Source organism: Martes martes, assembly GCF_963455335.1.
Source record: "Martes martes genome assembly, chromosome: 1".
In the NCBI taxonomy this organism is placed as follows: Eukaryota; Metazoa; Chordata; class Mammalia; order Carnivora; family Mustelidae; genus Martes; species Martes martes.
Genome location: NC_137888.1, coordinates 202,306,188 through 202,327,480, shown reverse-complemented (window position 1 = coordinate 202,327,480; position 21,293 = coordinate 202,306,188). Strand labels below are relative to the sequence as shown.

Here is a 21,293-nt window from a genome sequence, read left to right as displayed (position 1 = left end):
TTTGGGCAAATACGGTAAGTTGCAGACTAATGAAACTGAAGAATCAAGTTTTGCTAGTGTCGGGTACAGCTGGGTCCAGGACCCCGTGAGTGTTCTTGGTCTCCCATCTGCCTAGCTCAATGACCCTCACGGGAAGATGGTGACTTTCCCATGCTTCCCAGCAAAATTCCTGGGTAAGACCTCTCACCGGGTCACACGCTCATGTCCACCCCATCACAGTGACCTGGGAGATGGAGGCTCTGATTGGCCAGGCCAGTGTCCCACGGCCACCCCTGTAATTGAAGGTGGCTTTTCCATATGGCCTGAGTCTGTGGTTGGCATTTCTGCTCAAGATAGAATGTGGGCCACGCAAGCAGGCACACAAATGTCTACCTCAGCCTGCAGAGGACCAGAGAGACCCAGCTCTGGGGTCCAGGTCACACAGCATCTCAGAGACAGGACTGGGATTAAGCCAGACTGGAGTCTGCTGACCTTGTACAGCTCATGCCACCTCTTGAAGGCTCTTTTTCCATTTGTACTTGTGGGTGACACCTGCCTTACAGGGCTGCCTGAGGATGAAGGATGAAAAGATGAGCCTTCCAAAAGCCCCAGCATGGTGCCAGGCACACAGTGGGTGGTTGATCAGGTTTAACAGAATGGCAGTTATTGGTCTGCGGGCCAATGACCATGTCCTTGATTGCTGGGGGGCAGGCAGAATTCCAGGAGTAGCAAACCCTCATCTCTAGACATTCACAGAGGGCCCCAGAGGCTCTGGGCAGAAGAGAAATGTGGAATGTGCTGGCCACACTTGCTTGGTTTTTAGTCCCTGCCAGATCCCAGACTTGTGTCCAGAGGCCCAGCTCTAGTTGGGCTGAAGGGTGAGGGTTAGGGAGAGGTGGGAGACCCTCAGGGCTGCAAGGCCACCCGGATGAGACAGCACCTGAGGCAGGAGCTTGGGTGGGACTGGGAGAAGTGAAACCCAGGGCTTGGAGGGTCTGAGTATGACTCCCACTTCTGGTCAAGGGCAGTGACCCCGCCTCACCTCTCGGAGCCTGTTTCCTCTTCTGTAAAAGGGAACCATGCGTACAGGCCCAGGACTGGAAAGGCAGGTGAAGTCAGAGGCCAGGGGAGACTAAACCTTGATGCTATAAAGGTCACGAGTCACCCTGTGGGGAGCGGTGCTGGGGGAAAAGTGGGCATGGAAGACAATGGGACAATGGGCAGCAACTCGAAGAGGAAGGGACCAGGGTCTGCAGGGACCAGGCAGGATCAGGAGGAGCCACAGAGCATTTTATTCCGAGGGCCTGCAGCAGCAGAGGGACAGCAGGTGACACGGGGTGTTGGAAGGGCAGTAGCCTTGAGGCTGGATGGTAGGGGAGGGGCACTAGGGCAAAGAGATGGGAGGGGAGAGATGGTGATGTGTGAACCCAGGGCTGGCGGGCAACCTGGTGCAGGGCCCTGGGTGGGCTGTGAGCCTCTGGGCAGCCCCTCTGGCTCCAGGCCCTCCCAGATGCCCCCTAGACGATCCCACAGCCTGCAGGCGTCCTCAGTACCCCCAGAGAGTTAAGCCTGGCACACAGCAGGTGTTCATTGAGTACTCTGACTGCACAGGCATGAGCTCTGCTGCCTCTTGGGTCTGGGAAGGGGCTGTTGCTCGGGGGCTGGGAAGGCCCCATTGCACCCATGCCTCCCCAACCCTCCGAGAGGGCCTCTGAAGCCCAGAGTGCCATCACCGTGGCTGGCAAACGAGCAGGGCTTTGAGAGCTGCAAGAGTAAGGGCTAGAAAGTCCCTCAGGGGCCTCCCATCTGCCAGGGTCTGTCCTCCATGGGCAAAGAATAGCATGTAGCTGGCTTTGACCAATGGGACATCCGCAAGGGGAAGCAAGAAGACGCTGGATGAGCACGGGCACGCTGGGGCTGCCCTCTTGGCACCCGGTCCCCAGAGAAGCCTGGGCGGGCCTCCCGGGGAGGCTGGGCACAGGAGAACTGGAGCCCCAGCAGCTGACAGCACTGGCTGAGGTTCAGATGTGTGAGCTAGGCCACCTCTGACTGGGCAGCCCCATCGAACTCCGAGAGTGCCAGATGGTGGCCTCTGGCTAAGCCCCGCCAAACTGCCCAGCAGACCCAGCCCACACTGCAGAACTGTGAGCAGCCAGATGACTGGTGTGTTGGCCGCTAAGCTCTGGAATAGCTTGTCACGCAGCAGCAGCTGACGGCTACAACACATGGCACTGGGCAGCCTCTGCTGCCTGACGAACCACTCTGACAGAAGGGAACAGCAGAAACCAGAGAGGGGAGGGACTTCCTCAGGGTCACACAGCAGGTCAGCGGTGGAGCAGAGATTCCTGAGCTGGGTGGGTAGCGGCCATGCTGGGCTCTGCCTGAGAGAATGTGCGTGAGTAAAGCAGGCAGCTGGCACATGGCACGCTAGGAGAAACATGGGAACCCCTTTCTGTCTTGGCTGGTGTGACGTGGGGTGGAGACAGGGCCTGTGGCCTGGAAAAGGGACAGGGAGATGGCAGAAAGGGCACGAGGGAGAAGGGCTGACGACGTCACGAGCAACCGAGGCCTCAAGGTCCCTACGACCCTCAAGCCTCGCACTGAGGAAAGCATCCTACCAGTCCCAGGGAGAAAGCCCCAGTGGTTAGACAAGAGGGTCCCTTCTGGGACACAGACAGGGTGGATTAGTTCAGAACACGGAGGACAGAGGCTCATGACCCAACTTGTCACTGACCTGAGTCAGAGGGGCCGAAGCACCTCCAAGTCTCTTCTGGGATCAGGCTGAAGAGGGCAGGGGTGGTTCCTCAGGGCTGGAACAGAACATGTGCAGTGTCCTTGAGGCCAAGGTCAGAGCCCCTTGGGCCTGCTCAGTCAGGCTGGAGATGGGCCTGGGTCACCCTCTAGTCCCCTAAGACCCCCGGCCTCAGCCTTCAGGCAATCCTCTGTAACCATGGGCCCAGCCACCGACTTCAGAGGTCATGGTGGGGACTCATGCAGGCCCGGGTCCTTCAAAGCCACAGGGTCTGCCCAGGGAAGCGGCAGCAGCGCCTCAGTGGCTCTGGCCTCTTTCGGAAGCACCTGCATCTTCAGAGCGGCAGGCACAAGCAAGGCCTTCGAAAGCACTCGGCGGACCATGAGTGAAGAGTCAGAGCCATGGCCCTCTGCAGCCCTACTGTGTCCAGGGCGCCGTGTGTGACACCACACAGTACACTCATCCGGACGGCTGTCGCCACCCTGCAGCAGAAGGAACCCAGAGACACACGCGTGGGACTACCTCAGAGAGATGGCGGCAGCCGCACGCCCCTTCTCACACATCCTTGGGGCTTTTTTGTTTTTGACAATTCTTGTGTCTCGGTTCTCAGCAACAGTGACGCAGATTTTTTTCCTTTCTTTCTAAACGTCTGGTGGGGGACAGGCACGCCGGAGCCCCAAACTGCAAGGGCCAGACACACCTCAAAGTCAAGCTCCAGCTCACGGCACATGCCCGATGGTTCAAATGCATGTTTATTACGTTAGCGTGAAAATGAAAACAAAAACTCTTTCCCCTGGCGCAAGGACTTGAGGCCGTCTGGTCCCGGGTCTGAAGCCTCCTTCAGCTCCAGAGCCCCTGCCCACCCCAAGGGCTCCCCCTTGTTTCCACGCTCCGGCCACACCCACCTCCTAGCCCTTCCTCCAACACCAGCCCCAGGGCCTCTGGCCTCACCCCTGTCCAACCTGGAGCACCCTCCCCGCGGCACCTCTGTCTGCACAGTCTGCAGGCCTCTGCTCCCACCTCCCTTTCCTTCCTGCAGACACGTGAAGTGCTCTCATCTGTTCTGTGTTTACACAGTCGCTGTGTGCCTCCCCGTGAGACCACGAGCACGCAGGTGTTGGTCACTGCCGTGTCCCCTGTCCCCAGCCCGGGGCCGGGCCCACAGCAGAGCTCAGGACTAGGAGCTGAGTGGCTGAACTCTCCCCGCTACAGATGCCGTGGACAGGAGGAAGTCACCAGACACCATGAGATGAGGAAAGGGAGCTGTCGGAGGAGCAAGAAGCGGCAGTTCCCGGCTGAGCAGCAAAGGTCCTCACAGCGAGGAGGCTGAGGGCAGCAGGAGCGGGCGGTCCCCGGAGCTACCTGTGGCCCTGGGCGGTGGCGTTCATGTGGTCCCGGATGCTGATGGCCTGTTTGAGAAGACCCTCCACGCTGCGGAAGTAGAGGCTGCTGTCCACCAGGTTCTTCACGGCGCTGAAACGGGAGGACGGACCGGTCAGTGCCACGCCTGCCTTACCCTCCCCATCCCGGGCCTGCCCGTGTATCCTCCCTACCGGAGGCTCGTGGGGGGCCCACACAGGCTCAGGGCCCAGCAGGTACCCTGCGGATTCAGGCATCTCCTCCCCAAGGGCTCATCGTGGCCTTTAAGTTTCAATTTCTCTGCCCTGCCTAGATGGCATCCATCCAATAGAACACATCACGGCCAGATGCAACTTTTAAGTTTTTATTTATTTATTCACTTAAGTCATCTCTACACCCAGCATGGGGCTCAAACTCATGACCCTGAGATCAAGGGTCGCATGCTCTTCCGACGGAGGCAGCCAGGTGCCCCTAGATGCACCTTTTACATGCCTGCTGCCAGGTCACCTAATGGTTTTGTTTGTTTGGCTGAAGATTTTATTTATTTGAGAGAAACAGTGTGCGCTTGAGAGAGAGAGAGCGCGCACAAGTAGGGGGAATGACAGAGGGAGAGAGAGAAGCAAAGAGCCTGATGCAGGGCTCGATCCCAAGATCCCAGGATCATGACCTGAGCCAAAGGGAGACTATTAACCGACTGAGCCCCCCAACCGACTGAGCCCCCCAGCCGCCCCAGATCACCTAATGTTTTGAAGAAGCTATAAGCCTCTAAAGATGGCCTCAAAGACATCTTGGCTTTCCTCTCAGATAACCTATTCCTGCCTCTGAAGGAAGCTTTATCAACTCAACTGTGAAAAGCTCTGGAGGTTGAGTTTGGAGGGAACTAGAATAATTCACCACCAAATGGGGGTGGGGGGCACCACAGCAAAGCTGTGCTAACCTCATGTTGGTGCCACGCTGAGGAATGTCTAAGGAAAGTGGCCCTTCTGAAAGCACTGCAGGAAAATTTTACCAGGCCACTCAGGACCTTGCTGATGCCAGCAAGTCACCAGCGTAACAGCTGCAGGAAAAATGAAAAGCGTCTTTTTAAAGCTCTTCTATTAAAGAAAAAGAAATCACTCCCATTTGTTATCAGTTAGGGACCTGCTGGAAAATGGCCAGGAGATCAAAGCCAGGGGTGGGGTGGGAGGTGGCAGGGGTGAAGAGGAGGCTTCGGGGGAAGGGGAGGAGCCTTGGCCGATACCCACTGTTAGCTTTCTCATCTTAGCACCACCAAATGCGGTCAGCTCTAGGGCTTGACCACCTTGATAAAAAACTTTCCATTGTCAAGTTCCCTACTGAATAGTTTACCCCAATTCAGTATCTTTAAATTTCACACCAACTGTTAACACTGCGTAAAGCATTCTGAACAACTAGAAGGGCTCTTTCATGTCCCTAAAGGAAACCTAGTCTCTTAGCAGAGAGAAATTCGCACCTCCCTCAAGAGAAGCACTCAGAGTACTCCAGCCTCCTGTCTAGCTCAGCATGGCCCAGTGGAACTTTCTGGAACATCTTTATCCACTGACTTGGCTGCTAAGCAGTTAAAATATGGTTACGTGAGACAGAGGGACTGAATCTTTTCTTTCATTTTGCTGCATTAAAATCTGAGTGTGAACAGTCCCCCACAGCCCAGACTCCCATGCTAGATTGGGCGGCTAGAAGAACCGGGAGAAAGTACAGATTCTCATGTGTTCCTCCTAGAGGCTGTCCAGGAGCGGTCTGGCAGCTGTTTGAGAGATGTGAGAGAGAAACTCCTCCACTTCTTTACTACTCTTCCTTGAGCTAATCAAGGAGGGTGTTTGAGGCCATCAGCCTCAAGAAGATGCCATCTGTCTGGGCTGCCTTCTGTCCCAGCGGAGGAGTCCAGGCTGCTAATGGCAGAACACGCAGCTCAGTGCCCCTGGCAGCAGGACTGCCTGTCAAGGAGCCTTCGCCCACACAACAGGAACAGGCAGGCCAAGCCCGTGGTGCCACAGATGAGAACGGCTGGGGTTTCTGGCCTCCACCAAAATGACTTAGCCAGCACAAGGGACAAGCAGCACTTCTAAACAAAACTGCTGGGCTCCCGAGGCAGACAGAACGAGCCAGGCCATTAAACATAGTCAGGGGAACCAACAGAAGAGCGGGAGGCGAGACCTGTAAAGGAGCAAGGATGACAAGGAACGCTGCCTGCCGGTTTTGGCTCTCTCACACATCCTTCCCTTGGGGAGGGGGCAGGGATCTGAAGATTTAGCCAAAGCTAAACACAAAATAAGAAGAATGAGATTTGGTGGTCCACCCACGTTCACAGCAGCGCTCTCCACAGAAGCTAAAGCATGGGCGCCACCCGGAAGTCCACTGCCAGACGCCGACGACGTGGTGCCTCCACGAAGTGGGATGCCACCTGGCCTTCAAGAGGAAGGACATTCTGACTCAGGCTGTCGCATGGGTAGACCCGGGGGACAGCACATGGAGGGACAGGAGAGGACATGAAAAGACAAATCCTGGAAGGCTCTATTTATGTGACGTCCCTCGAATGGCCAGATTCATAACCAGGAAACAGAATGGTGGGGGCCAGGGGCTAGGAGAGAGGGGAAGGTGGGGTTAGGGTTGAACGAGGAGTTTCAGATTTGCAAGATGAAAAAAATTCTGGAAATGGACGGTGGGGACAGCTGCACAGCATTACGAATGTATTTAATACCACTGAACTGTACACTTAAAAATGGTCGAGGTGATACATTTTGTGTGTATGTTACACAGTAAAAAAAAACTGGAGGAGCGCCTCGCTGGCTCACTCAGGGGAGCCTGGGGCTCTTGATCTCAGGGTTGTGAGTTCAAGCCCCACACTGGGTGTGGAGCCTATTTAAAATTAAAAAAAAAAATTGGAAAGAAATAAAAATTTAAGGGGTGCCTGGGTGGCTCAGTCTGCTAAGTATCTGCCTTCAGCTCAGGTCATGATCCCAGAGTCCTGGCACCAAGCCCCACACTCAGCTCCCTGCTCAGCAGGGAGTCTGTTTTTCCCTTTCCACCTGCCCCCCATCGGTACTTGTGTTCTCTCTCAAATAAATAAGGAAATCTTTAAAAAATAAGTAAATAAAAATAAAAATTTAAAAATAAACACTCATATTTGTGCTTTGGCTCTCCCCACAAGCTGCTGTTCACCCCACTAGCCAGTCTGTGGTCCTGGCTGTGGCAGGGAAATGCCCCTTGAGGCCTTGGCTCCCTGGCCCAGGGAGCACCTCCCTGAAACCGTCACCACCCTGAGCCATATGGGGAAAGACTCGGCTCAGGAAGCAGCCTGTCTGAGGCACATGTGGGTTGGGGCAATGGTGAGAGGAACCTGCCTGGGCTGGAACGGGCTGTGTGGCCGGGTAAGCCGAGATCCATATGCCCTGACTCAGGTGCATTCAGCAGGGCAAGATTCACTGGGCGGGTGGCTGTGATGTGCCTGAATCCCCAAGAGGTGACCCCGGGGCACAGTGGGACCAGCCCGGGAGTGGGGAGGCCACCTCGCTCACCTGCAGGCATACTCCACTGTGTAAATGGCTCCCTGGCTCTGCTCCTCCCACCGCTGCATGTCGGCCTGTGGGGGATGGGAAGCTGTTAACAAGAGGGCTCCTGCCTCCATCCTCCTAGTTCTCTGGGATGGAGCGCCTGATCACCCATCACTATGGCCACAGACACCAGCCCCCTCCACCCTGATCTTTCCTCCTACAGATCCCCTGCCCCACCAGTCTGGGCTTTCTGTGAACACCTGGCTACCATGCCTCGGGGCCCTTGCTCTGGCTGTTCCCTCTGCCCAGCACATCTTTCCCTCGGGTCCACGAGCAGCTGCCTCCTCCCTTCTCACCACACAGGTCACAACTAATGCACATCCTGCTGCCCCCTTCTTCCAAGTCTGTCCACCCAAGGCCCCAACCTGTCTCAGTGACCTTATGCCTCCTTGCCGGTGTCCCAGTCTTGACTCCTCCCCCAACAGCCCCTGCTCCACAGAGCAGGTCGGGGCTCATGACATGAGGACTCTTGGAGGACAGGGGCAGAAGCAACTGGGGCTCACCTTATGCTGGGCCAGCTCGGGCAGAGAGCGGCGCACATGCTCCTGCAGCCGGTATAGGGCCACGGATGGCTCGTTGGCCAGGACATAGACGCTCTCAGTGAACTTGTCTGTGACTGGATCGGGAATCGACAGTTGCGGGTAGGAGTTGGTGGGGCGGGGGCGGGGGGGGGTGGTGACAGAACAAGGGGAAGGGTAGGAAGACACAAGGAGACAAAGCATAAGACTCTTGACTGCTTAATCTGTGAATCCAGCCAGGGCAGGGCCTATCCAGTGTCTCACCAGGAGCTGGGTCACCTGTGGCCCCAGGGATAGGTGAAAGGAGATGGTTACAAAATGGCCTCAATTATCATGATGCTAACACATCCAGGGCACTCACGATCTCTCCCCTCCCAAGCCTGCTTCTGTCCACTTGGACCCCCTCACATTCCTTTTATCCCAAAGAATGACTCTGAGATTCTTCTTCGGAGGAACCCACCAGTTACTGCATCTGAAAATGCCTGGATGCTTAGATCCCTGGATGGCCTTCAGTCATGACTGACCATGAAAGAATATTAAATCATGCTCCATGCCTTCTGCTGGGACAATGTATAACTCATCCTCCTGAGTTCTCCTGAAGGATCAGGCTGAGAATTTTACCTGACAGCACTCCTTGCTCAGCTTCCTCCCTATCCTGTTTCCCCCTTCCCTCATCCCTTCTTACACTACACCGTGCCCACTGGTCTGGGTATGGCCACCTCCCACCTGGATACCAGGTTCAGTCAGCTCTTCCCTGGTCTCCCAGCTCCCCCTTCTGCCAACAGTCTGATCTCCACACAACAGATGGCGTGACCATCTAATGAACGTATCAAGTATGTCCCTCCCTTGTCTGAAATCCTCCCATGACTCCCATCTGCCACAGCATAAAATCACCTAATTTACTAAGATCCATAAGGCTCTGTATATTCTGCCTGCTGCTGACCTCCCTGCCCTCCCCACCCTCCACCCATGGCACAATGGCCTCCCGGCTGTTCCTTGAACACTGCCAGGACTGTCCAAAAGAACTTTCAGAGATGATAGAAAAGTTCTATAATCTATAATTGTCCAATAATGTAGCCACTAGGCACATATGGCTACTGAGCACCTGAAATGTGGCTAATATGACTCACAAACTGGATCTTATTTTATTATTTTTTTACATTTTAATTCCAGTATAGATTACATACAGTTTTATATTAGTTTCAGGTGTACTAATGCAGTGATTCAATAATTCTATACATTACATGGTGCTCACCCTATGAAGTTTAAATTTTACCTAATTTCAGTTAAATTAAATACCCACAAATACTGTGTGACCAGGAGTTGCTGTATTGCTGCACAGCTCTGAACACTTTGCCACCTGGGCGCCTTTGCATCTGTTGTTCTGCCACTGACTCGTCCTTCCCTCACTGGCCTCTATTCACCCCTTCTGTCTCAGATCAAATGTTACCTTCTGGGCAAGGCCTTCCCTGATCAGCAAGCTTAATCTGATGTCCCTTCCACCTCATTCTCAACCTCAGCACCTTGCTCATTTTCTTACACTTAAATTCTCATTCTTTATTCGCTTATATGTTTACCAAAAAAAAAAAAAATCAAAGCTTGGACTCTGGAGGGCAGAGGCTTCTCTGATCGTTTCCTCATCTGTAAAATGGAGTGATAATAGCACCCACCTTGAGGTTTGTTACAGAGATGGACCCCTTGCTATTGCCCAGTATAGTGTGGTAGATGAGAGTGAACCCCAGTGTGTGTGGGGGGGGGGGTCAAGGAAGGCTCTGCATGAGTCTGGCTAGTGGCAGTCCGTCTAGCTTACTACTGTGCCCTCAGAAGGGCACAGCCCATCCTGCCATCTCCAAACTGTACCTACTCTCATCTTCCTAGTCCTCCTCATTTTGAAAATGAGCAGAACAGCTTACCCTTAGGTGTTGCGAATGAAATGTACTTGTGCCTTCTAAATAATTAATTAGAAAAAAAACGTGTGTACGGGCACCTGGTGGCTCAGTGGGGTATGCCTCTGCCTTCGGCTGGGGTCATGATCTCAGGGTTCTGGGATCCAGCCCGGCTCAGCGGGGAGCCTGCTTCCCCGCTCTCTCTGCCTGCCTCTCTGCCTACTTGTGATCTCTCTGTCAAATAAATAAATAAAATCTTTTTTTAAAAAAGTGTGTAAGAAAATCACAAAAACCTTTGTGACTTAAAAATCGTTTTGGGGGGCACCTGGGTGGCTCAGTGGGTTAAAGCTTCCGCCTTCGGCTCAGGTCATGATCTCAGGGTTCTGGGATCAAGCCCCGCATCGGGCTCTCTGCTCAGCAGGGAGCCTGCTTCCCCCCTCTCTCTCTGCCTGCCTCTCTTCCTGCTTGTGATCTCTCCCTCTGTCAAATAAATAAATAAAATCTTCAAAAAAAATAGTTTTTGGCACTTTGTAATTTGAAAACACGTGACTCACAAATATTTTAATGTAAACCTAGACAAAGCGTACATTCATTAGGGAATAATACGCACGACTGCCAAGTCCCAGGCATTCTTCCAATGCATTACAAATACCAGGTCATTGAATTCTCACAACAAACCTATGGGGGGCCGGGAGAGACTACTATACACCCCACTTTGCAGATGACAAAACCGAGGCACGGAGACTTTCTAAAGGCTTTAAAACTAGTCATCGGCCAAGCCAGGGTTCAATGGTAGCTCAATCAGTTCCCCCGCATGCTCCCTCCAAGCCACTGCCCCCTTCTTCCCTCCGTCGGGTCACCCTGCCGTCCAGCCCAGGGCTCTGCACCACCTTTCTTTCCCTTGAGCTGCATCTCCGGTTCCTCCATGGCTACCGCGGACCGTTCCGAAGACCGGAAGCGGAAGTCCGGCGATGGGGAAGTCTACCTAAACCTACCCCGGTGAAACCAGACGCCACGCCACTCTAGTTCCGGTGTCAATTGGCCCGCCTTCCCCACTCCTCCCTGTAGCCAGGCTGGAAAGAAGCCGTGAGTGAGAGACTGGGAAAGGAGGCACACTGGTGGGCGGGTGAGGAAGGGGCGGAGACCCCCCTGAAGCTCCAGAAGGGACACCCAGACAAGGAGGGGCAAGGGTGCCCTCCCTTCCCGAACTCCCTTTTCCGGGGGCAGACGGATTGGGGAAACGCTCCAGACATTGCCCACTTCGGGCTGTATAAACGGTCTTTCTGTACCCTTCTGCTGCCATCAGATTCTTACAAATGCTCGTAACCCTCAGGACGCAAAGGGAGCATTGTTGTGGACGGGTGCAACGGTGTGTCGCCCCTTTAAATCCCTGACGCCCCGACTGCTCCCCGCCCACCGCCTTCAGACCGGAGAAAGTCCCACCCATCCGGCCTCAACTGGAGCCCAGCGGCGCGCTCTGGAAAAACCTGTGGGCGGAGCTGGGAAAGACTGACGGAAGGCAGGCGCAATGAAATCCTCGGAGCCCTCTGAGGCTCCACCCATCCCTCCAGACCCGGCCGGGCTCCCTCCGGAGTTGCCGGGGCAAGAACGCGCAAGCGCAACAGCACTGCTCGGGCCCCAGCGGAAACCACGCCCCTCCCTTAAGCCTTAAAGGGCCAGAAGCAGCTTCTGCTCTCGCCTTTAGGCACTTTTGGGGAGGCAGGGTGCGCAGGCGCAGTGGGGGAACTCTGGGGTGGGGGCAGCGGTCGTGTATCAAGTTGCTCCTTGTCCCGGCAGAAGAAACGGGGACGCTGAGGGTCCAGGCTCCAGCTTGCTCCCTCTGTATCAGTTGGAGGAGAAAAGTTTGTGAATTGGGCCCCCAAGTTTTGGGGGACCCGGGCTTGCGGCGTGGGGTGACAGAGAGGCTCGTTAGAGGTGAGTGGACCTCTTGGATCTGTTTGGGAGGGGCCGGTGGGGATGGGACCAATCACATCTTTGGTGAACACTCACTCGTTCCGGGGACACCCCCCCTCAAATAACTACAGGGAATGTTTATTAAGCTCTGCCCGTGTGTCAGGCCCCCAGCTTAGCTGTTTACAAGCATGATTTTGACATCACTTCCCTATTTTATTGAGGAAACTGAGGCTCAGATAAGTTAAATCATGTGCCGGGGCCTATAAGTGGAGGGATTTGGACCCAGAGAGTTGACCCCATTTTAAGTTAAGCATGTTATATGTGTCCTGGTTGTGGAGGGTGGAGGAGTGGGCCTGAAAAGAGTTTAGCCACCCTCACTGTGCAAGGCTGGGTATGCTGTTGGTGCCTACTCAATAGGAGTTGTTGATAATTATTGTTCTCTCCCCTTTTGGTGCTTCTTCTAGCTTCCCCCATGGAGCCCACCCAGCCTGCAGAAGACCTCGGTGTGACCCAGCAGCTCCCTATCCCAGAATTTGGGGACCCTGAAGATCCTGGGGATGAGGCCCCCGATGGCTCAGACACCGTGGTGCTCAGTCTTTTCCCCTGCACTCTGGAGCCGGGGAATCCTGAACCGGACGCTGGTGCCTCCTCACCTCAAGGTAGGTGGGATATTTCCCCTGGACTCCTTCTGCCTCTGGTATGCAAGGACAGTGGAATGTCAGGCCCCAGATGGGACCTCTGTCTTTGTGTTTCTCTACCTAGTATGTGTCTTCCCTCTCCACCCAGTGAGAGATTGCTTTTATATGTACATAGACACACACACATGAATATATATGTATATATGATGCTTAAATCCACGTAACATAAAAGTCACTACTTTAAGGAGACTTGCAAACAATTCAGTGGTAGTAAGTACTTTCACAATGTGGGTAACCCCCACCTCTATCTCTTGTTACAGACCATTTCCATCACCCCAAAAGGAAACCCTATTCCCATTAGTAGTTACCCTCCATCCCTCCTCCCCTACCTCCATCAACCACTAATCTACTTTCTGTCTCTAGGGACTTGCCTGTTCTGGACATTTCATATAAATGAATCATACAACATGTCTTTTGTGTCTCACTTCTTTTGCTCAGCATGATGGTTTTTTAGGTTTTGTTTATTTAATCTCTACCTGGGGCTCGAACCCACAAGCCCGAGATCAAGAGTCACGTGCTCCTCCAACCGAGCCAGCCAGGCAGCCCTCAGCATGATGGTTTTTGAGGTTCGTTCGCATTACAGCATGTCAGTGCTTCATTCCTTTTCCTGATCTGATAACAGTCCGTTCCAGACCACATTCTTTTTATCCGTTCACCCGCTGATGGACACTAGGGTTGTTCCTCTTTTGGCGATCATGTGACTACTGTTGCTGTACACATTGGTGTACAAGTTTTTGTCTGAGCCGTTGATTTCGACTCTTAGGGGTAGATACCTAGAAGTGGTATTGCTGGGTCAGATGGTGATTCTGTTGGCTTTGTAACGGACCCAAGGACTTCTTTGGACTGGAATCCTTGAACATGTTGAATTCAGTACCTCCTGGGGCCTTGGTCCCTGCCTCACGCCTCTTTCCAGCGCTGGTTTCTTCAACTGACCAAGCTCTCCATTGGTATCCCCTCCTCGGAGTAGCCTTCCCTGACCACCTTGTCTAAAAGGGACTCACCCCCTGCCCTCCCCTCTTTCCGCTCTCTTCTACCTCTTTCTCATAGCTCCTGGACACCTATTTCTCTATTCTGTCCCCTCCTTGAGGGCAGGGACTGTCTCGTCTGCCCAGAACATCACCAGGTGGAGAGGAGAAAGGCTCATCTGGGTATCCAGGAGGGCAGAGTGAGTGAACAATGGTGTGAGGCACTGTCTTTGGTAGCTCCGGGCCCCCAAGGGCTTGTCTGAAGCCCCAGAGACATACTGAGGGGAAACTGAGGCCCTTCCTCTCTGTTCCAGGCGGCAGCTCCCTGAAGCATTCCACAACCCTCACCAACCGGCAGCGGGGGAATGAGGTTTCTGCCCTGCCAGCCACCCTGGACTGTAAGTGGGCCTGTAGTCCCTCAGCCTCCCTAAGTAGTAGGAATAGTGGGGGCTGAGGGGAGCAACTTCGGGTGGGGTAAACGGAGACACGGAGTAGGGACGGGACGGGTGAGGACTCTGCCTCTTTCTGGCCCCTAGCCCTGTCCATCCACCAGCTTGCAGCCCAGGGGGAGCTGAGCCAGCTGAAGGAACATCTGAGGAAAGGTGTGTGTCCACCTGAGTTCGCTGGTGTGTCTATACCTGTCTTGGCCACATGTGCTGGGGTAGGCATGTGGGTACTGAAGGGACCTGAGTGTCCGCATGTGTAACTCCCGCTCCCGTCTGACCCCAGCCACCCGCCCTGTCCCTGCTCCCGCCACACTGGGGAGAGTGGGCAGGGGTGCATCCCAGTGGTACCACCCCCCTCCTGCCAGGCGACAACCTCATCAACAAGCCGGACGAGCATGGCTTCACCCCCCTCATCTGGGCCTCCGCCTTTGGAGAAATCGAGACTGTCCGCTTCTTGCTCGAGTGGGTGCGTCCCAGCCCAGCTCAGGGCTTTCCAGAGACTGGAGGGTGGGCTGGGGTCTGAGTCTACTGGTGCCCTGTCTGTAAGATGGGGCTGCGATAGGTACCCCAGGATTCCAGGGCATGCCCCCACCCATCCCATCACCACTCCCTCTGCTCCCCCCCACCACCACTGCAGGGTGCTGACCCCCACATCCTGGCCAAGGAGCGAGAAAGTGCCCTGTCACTGGCCAGCATGGGCGGCTACACAGACATCGTAGGGCTGCTACTCGAGCGTGATGTGGACATCAACATCTATGACTGGGTGAGGCACTGCCCACCAGCCCTGGGCACCTGGCAGGGTACCAGGCCTGTTCTAGGTGTTCAGAACACAAAACAGACCCATCTGTGACCTTGCAGAGCTCCTAGTTTTGGGGGAAGGAAGACAACATATAAACAGTCAGCTGAATTACAGTAAATAACACTGTAATAACAGACACAAAGGTAACTCCAAGAGCCCAGAGGTAGCCTGTATAGCCAGGGGAAGTCAAGGAGGGCTTCCTGGAAGAAGGGGTATCTAAGCTGAGACACAAAGGGAGGAATTAGACCAGGTGATGAGTAGGAGGAGGAACCACATTAAATTAGAGAGTTGGGGGTGTTGTGAGAAACTGGAAGACAGAATGTTGGTTGCCCTTGCCCTTGACAGAATGGAGGGACACCACTGCTGTACGCCGTGCGTGGGAACCACGTGAAGTGCGTAGAAGCCTTGCTGGGTAAGTGGGAGTAACAGCTAGCCCCACAGGAATCCTGAGGGCCAGGGAGGGGTCCAAGCTGATCGAACAGCTCTTGGAATGGGTGGTCACAATCTATTTTTCCCAGAGGACTGATCTGGGAACAGGAGATGGTGGGACAGAATGGGGGTCTGGCTGACCAGGTTGAACCACCATGCCACAGGGACCCTGGAGATGGGGATGCTGTTGGCCACATTCTTTGGAGAGCCCAGGTTCTCATCCAGGCCCACATGGGCAAACAGCAGGCCTGTGGCTGTACTGTGAGGGATCCCTGGACCTCCCAAGTCGCCATGCCCCATTCTGGGCTCCCAGTAACCCCCCTTCTCGTAGCACCTGCTTTGCTTTGCAGCCCGAGGAGCCGATCTCACCACTGAGGCTGACTCTGGCTATACCCCAATGGATCTTGCCGTGGCCCTAGGATATCGGAAAGGTCAGCCTGAGACATGGGGCGGTAACAGTGTGCTGTAGGCAGGGTGACCATAGAGGGGTACACAGGACATCTCTCTTGGATATGTCAGATGCTAGCAGTGAGAGCATTCATGTTCGCAAACATCTAGTGCCACTATGTATCTGGCCTGGGCAGGTGCAAGAGGCCGACGTGGGTCAGCGACTGGGTTCATCATGGGATACACACAGGTGCTGGGAGGCCCACAGGAAGCCCTGGCCCAGCCCCATGATAGGTGGGAGGCAGGGAGGGCTGCCTGGAGCCCTGATGGGAGGGAGGATGGTGTCCAGGCTGGAGGAACAGTACATGCAGAGGCCCGGCAGGATGAGAATACCAAGGAGGGGCTGGGCCACAAGGCACAGGCTCACTGAGGCCAGCCCTCTCCATGGCAGGAGGTGGGTGTGAGCAGGACCATAGGCAGACCCCAGTTTGATTTTCTACTTCCCCCTTCAGCTTCCCCATCTCCAAAATCTAGAGAGCCTACCAGAACCAACCCCTAGCGGTCATGGAGGGATTCCTTTGAGATTTATCCCATTTGGGACACAAATCATTCCTCATGGTCCTTCTCATCCTTTAGTAAGTCACAAGTCACCAATTTTGTTTGGTAAAGATTATTTTTATGACCCTAAAAAGCCTCCCAAAGTGCATTTCTACAAACCGTGGGGAAGTTGAGTTTCCTGGCTTGGGTGCCTCAGTTTTCCCAGTTGTACTCTGTGAAGAAGAGTGTGGATTTCCCCATGTATGAAGTAGATCCTCCATCCATGTCCCAGGGCTTAGAGATCCCTGTTTGTCCCCCGAGAGGCAGGTGCAGTTCTCATGGTGGGAAAACCCAGCTCATCCCCCAGGAAAGTGTATAATTTGGCTGGTGCCTCTGCAGCCTCCACTGGACTCATGGCCCACATCTCCCCTGTCCTGTTTCCAGTGCAACAGGTTATCGAGAACCACATCCTCAAACTCTTCCAGAGCAACCTGGTGCCCGCAGATCCTGAGTGAAGACTGCCTGCTGGGCACTCAGATACTCAGGGAACAAAATAGTTGACCCAGAGCTGGGAAAACCCAGAACTGGCTTCAAAGGCAGCTCCTGGACGGACAGTGGGAGGGGATCCTTCCCAAGAGGAACCAATAAACCTTCTGTGTGCGTAACTTGAAGGGCTTTACTGTGCTTCCCCAGGGGCCTCCTGGAGGAGTCAGCTACCCAGGAGTCTCACACCCTCTCCCCCAGCACCCGCAGGTGATAGATGACGACTCTGCCAAAAAAGTCAGTGGTGTCCTCAAGGGTCACCTTCAGCTGGTCCACCTCAGCAGCTGGCACAGGAAAGGTGTGAGCACAAGCAGTCAAGGGAGATAGGTAGCTCATCATTTCCCATCTGCCAGGCCCAGCTTAGACATGACCAATGTGCCACATGACCCAGCACATTCTGAGCCCCTCTGAAGCTCTCACACAGAACAGGGTACCACCAGCTCGTTTTACAGAAGAAGCAAGGGAGGCCCAGAGCCCACTTACTCAAGGTCATACACCAGGGTCCACAGCTTTCAGAGGCACAGATCACCCCCCATTCCCCCACCTTGCCACCCCAGAGACCCAGGCAGGATATCTGAAGGGAGTTGTTGTCCTCGGGATAGAAGTCCACAATCTTGCTAAGAGCCTCCCTTCCCTGGGAACCTGCAGCAGAGAAAGGGGTAGGCTATGAGGCTGGGGTGTCCCTCCCAAACCCCCACCTTCCAGAGCCTTCCAGTACCTTCCAGGTGGCCCCGGCGACTGGAGAAGCCCCCCTGGAACTGGATCTGCAGCTGGGAGACACGGATGCGCTGGGGAAACTCTAGTATCACCCACTGGGAGGGGCCCTGGAAGGAGACAGGGAAACTGAGGCTCACAATCACTTGCTCAGAGCCCTGCTATTCCTGTCCCATTCACACAGTTTATGGTGGGGGCGGGGGGTGGGGCGGAGCGTTGGCACACCTTCCCTCCGTGGCCAGCTTGACTCCCCAGCGGGAGTGCTGCTTAGTTCTCAAGTGCTCCTTAGTTCTCCCGTGAATCACGGGAGGGGTAGAGGGCCCAGGAAGAGGTGCCTCACCTGGTCCGAGTTCCAGCACGTCTCCTCATTCTGGTCGAACAGATGCTTCTTTCCAAACTGCCGGGTGTCGCGATTCAGCACTGAACTCACCCTGGAAGCACCAAAATACCGGAGAAATGAGGGACTAAACGCGGCGCCAAGGCCCCGCCCACTAAGGGGCTCGCCCCCTCCTCACCCCTCCAGCTTCCCCGGCGGACCCAGCTCGGTCAACGCGGGACTCAAGGGCCACGCCCGCCGCTGCCCCAACCCTAGGTTCTCACCTGCTCACTGTCTCTGGACAAACCAAAGAGTGGGTCATCTCGACTCCACAAAGCCTCGCAGGTCTCAGAGCTGACTGCAGCCGGTGTGCGAATCCCGGCGCCAAACGCAGCCACGGCGGCACGACCTTCACACCTGATTCTGCAAGGGTTTCAAAGAAACTGCCAATGACCCGAGGCCAGAGTTTCACAGCAGGGTTAAGGAAGGGAAACAGGTTTCCTGTGGGTTTCGGGAGGTTGCTCGGGCTCTGAGCCTCCGTTTCTCTACAAACAGCTCGGAAAACCGAAGCGAGACCCGGAACCACGAGGACACCGCGCAGGCGCAATGTGACTCAGACCCGTCCAGCCTGCGCTCCCAGGGCAGGATGTAATCTGAGCCCCGCCCCTCCGTGCCCGCCTCTTAAAGGGTCATCATCCAGCGATTAAGTTTCCGTTGGAGCTGGAGGAAGAAGGCGAGCACCTAAAACATTGTGTGCCGGGTGTGTGGGGCTCGCAGTCTCTGGTGCCTGTGGGTATAGGGCACTGGTTTTGGAGTCTGAGAGACTTCCTATAATGATGTCTCCCTACCCGGGGAGGTCTGCCAAATCCATTCTGTAACTGCTAAGGCTGCCTCGCACCTCACTGCCTCCCAGGGACCAAAGGAAAGGGACCAGAGAAAGAGACCACCATGTTGCCTGTACAGCGAGTCTTCATCAACCTCCCGTGTTCCAGATGGAACACAGGCTTAGCCTCCAAATCTTTCTTTCCAGTAAATGCTGCCTGGGACAGGCTTCATGGAGCGGGGCATGTGAAGTGGGTTTTGAAGGATGAACAGGGGTTTGCGAAACCAGATTGCACAAAGGCTAAAGATTCGGTTCACTGATTCATTAAACGACTCGCTCCCTACTGCTCAGCTCTGTGCTGGGTGGGGCTGGGGACTGTGAAAGGCCTTGGTTCCAGACCCCCACCTGAGGGGCCCCCCGATTTGGGTAAGACACAGCTAGACATACTCACTCCCAGACTCATGTGGCCAGGGCTGAGCAAGAAGGAGAGTAGGGCTGGGCGACCAGGGGTTCTACCTGGAGGGAGGGCTTTCTGGGAGAGGGGATATTGTGTCTGTCCTTTAATGGGTGGGCAGGAATTTATCAGGGTAAGAAAAATGGGGTTATATTTGTCCAGGCGGGAGAACAGCATAACTAAAGGCCCGGTTGGGTGAAAGACCATGATTTTAGATAAAATATATGGAGCAAGATCCTGGGCCTGAAGGTGTCTGGGAGAAGGCAGGACACTGTCCCTGCTGCATGAATGGAAGGTTCTGAGACAGATCAGCCATTGGCAGGAGCCTGCAGGTTCCTGGCTTTAGCTGAATGGTCTAGAATCCAGCCCCTTTCTTCAAGGGCTAGGGGAATGGTTCTCTTGGCATCCTGCTAGCATCGTCCCAAGCCCACTCCAGGAGAGGGGGCTGGCTGGGAAACTGGGGCACCAGCGGAAGGGCCGCCCCATCAGCCCCTGCCTGCCAGGACTTCCTGCATTCAGTCATGGCCTGGTGCCATCTAGACCTGGCTCTCTTTGTCTCAGGGCTGGGGCCAGGACTGCGGGTGGCAGAACAGACCTCCTTACTCCCAGAGGAAGGTGGGAAGAGCATGGACCCTGGAGGGTCCTGATCTGGTTCGAATCCTGGGTGGGTCACTCACTCGCTGGCCATGTGATCTTGGACAAGTATGTTGACCTCTCTGAGCCTCGATTTCCTCATCTGTAAAATGGAGGGAATTCTATTTATAGGACTGCTGGAGAATTCAGTGGATTCTATGGCTGACACATAACAAAGTGGCCGGCCGATCCTGTTAAGAGCCCATCCTGTGTTTGACTTGAAGTCACATTCTGTCTCCATCCACTGGTTCATTAAACCTTCTGTATGGGTCCATATCACCTCCATTTTACAGCTGAGGATATAGCCAGTATCTCCCAGGGAGGATATGCATGGCCCTGGGGCCCCTCACACCACTTTTGGTCTTGGCATGGAGCCACCTTGCCCATTGGGATGAGGCCAGCTCAGTACCCTCTTCCCGCCTCCTCACCCCACTGGCGCCTGGGCATGAAAGAACCTCCTGTTTCTCCAGGGAATTAGCAGCTCTAAGCTCCCAGCAGGGCAGCCAAAAGTGGCCCATTCATTTGCCTGGTGCGAAGAAACTAGCCACTCCCTCCTCCTCACCCAGAGGATGGGGCTGAGGAAGCTCTGGAAGAGCCAGGAGCTGCCACTCTAGTTCACCGAGGGAAACTGAGGCACAGAAAAGCAAACTCATTTGGCTAAGGTCCTCCAGGGGGACCAGGATTCAAACCTGTCTGGCTCTGGAGGTCTTTTCCCCCTGGATTGGGTTTTGCATTTGTCAAGAGAGGAAACAGGCTCAGAGAGGGTCAGGTATTTGCTGAAGTCACACAGCCAATATGGGTCAGCAAGGTCTCTCTCTGGGGATGCAGCCCAACCCATGGCAAAAAAACCCAGGTCCAACTTCCCATGTGTTTGTCACAGCAGAGCTGGGTAGGGGAAGGTCTTCAGAAAGCTTCAAGCCTTGGTTTCACCCTGGGGGATAAGTGTAATGATTGCTTCAAGGCCCCGGTCTAGAGAGTCTGTGGGAGTGGGGGTGACGGTTCCCCGGGCCAGCAGGCCCCAGTGGGGCAGGTCCAGGTGTGACTTCTCTGCCAGGGTTTGCCGTTCCCAATAAGGCCCACCTTAGAAGAGACAGATGCACACTAGCTGCCAGCTGGACTTGTCAGTCCTGGCGAGGTGCGAGCCTGGGAGCCTGGAGAAGTGGAGCTGACAGTAGGAGTGGGAGGGGGTGGCCAGGTGTGTTGAATGGTGACCACGAGTGGCTGGGCTCTGAGATGGATCTCGGGCGGACTGTATGTCTCTGTGCAGGTGCCAGGGGGGCCCAGTGATTTTAGTTGGGTGCTGGCTGTCTGGAGGTGCACCCATGCCTATAAACAGGGTTGGAGGTGAGCGATGTGGGACAAATGTGGGCTGTTGGTGGCTGCCGGCAAGGCAAAGGGGCAGTAGGTGTGAAGGGTGGCACGTGTATTTGAGCATGAAGGGGCTAGAGGTACGGCCGGGATCGCAGCTGTGAGTTTGGTTGTGTAACACGGGTGACCTGGGTGTGACCAAATGAGGTCGTGACATTGTGTGACATATACGTGTGGCATATATGTGGCCTAGGTGTGACATAT

The 21,293-nt window shown here is 54.9% G+C and overlaps 3 protein-coding genes across 6 annotated transcripts; 1 reads left to right on the top strand and 2 right to left on the bottom strand.

Annotated features, from left to right (window-relative positions):
- Positions 1–1,231: 1,231 nt before the first annotated feature.
- On the bottom strand, positions 1,232–11,010 carry BORCS8 (BLOC-1 related complex subunit 8). Of its 3 annotated transcripts, none has more exons than XM_080830171.1 (6): positions 10,954–11,010; positions 8,163–8,275; positions 7,624–7,688; positions 4,094–4,204; positions 2,714–2,789; positions 1,232–2,360 (listed from the first exon to the last, which is right to left on the bottom strand). In XM_080830171.1, the coding sequence occupies exons 1-5, from the start codon at positions 10,988–10,990 to the stop codon at positions 2,756–2,758; spliced, it is 360 nt and encodes a 119-aa protein (XP_080686297.1). In that variant the 5' UTR covers positions 10,991–11,010; the 3' UTR covers positions 1,232–2,360; positions 2,714–2,755. The 3 variants fall into 3 exon arrangements, with proteins under 3 accessions (XP_080686297.1, XP_080686298.1, XP_080686299.1); XM_080830172.1 differs by having other exon boundaries at positions 1,250–2,475; positions 10,954–11,005; XM_080830173.1 differs by having other exon boundaries at positions 2,230–2,356; positions 10,954–11,005.
- A 64-nt stretch (positions 11,011–11,074) lies between these two features.
- On the top strand, positions 11,075–16,907 carry RFXANK (regulatory factor X associated ankyrin containing protein). Of its 2 annotated transcripts, XM_080820466.1 has the most exons (10): positions 11,075–11,149; positions 11,397–11,998; positions 12,442–12,636; positions 13,955–14,038; positions 14,177–14,242; positions 14,452–14,552; positions 14,724–14,849; positions 15,231–15,297; positions 15,665–15,745; positions 16,683–16,907. In XM_080820466.1, the coding sequence occupies exons 3-10, from the start codon at positions 12,450–12,452 to the stop codon at positions 16,751–16,753; spliced, it is 783 nt and encodes a 260-aa protein (XP_080676592.1). In that variant the 5' UTR covers positions 11,075–11,149; positions 11,397–11,998; positions 12,442–12,449; the 3' UTR covers positions 16,754–16,907. The 2 variants fall into 2 exon arrangements, with proteins under 2 accessions (XP_080676592.1, XP_080676593.1); XM_080820467.1 differs by lacking the exon at positions 11,075–11,149 and having other exon boundaries at positions 11,351–11,998.
- On the bottom strand, positions 16,364–18,420 carry NR2C2AP (nuclear receptor 2C2 associated protein). Its single transcript, XM_080820483.1, has 5 exons — positions 18,096–18,420; positions 17,836–17,926; positions 17,500–17,605; positions 17,356–17,423; positions 16,364–17,081 (listed from the first exon to the last, which is right to left on the bottom strand). The coding sequence occupies exons 1-5, from the start codon at positions 18,131–18,133 to the stop codon at positions 16,965–16,967; spliced, it is 420 nt and encodes a 139-aa protein (XP_080676609.1). The 5' UTR covers positions 18,134–18,420; the 3' UTR covers positions 16,364–16,964.
- Positions 18,421–21,293: the final 2,873 nt, after the last annotated feature.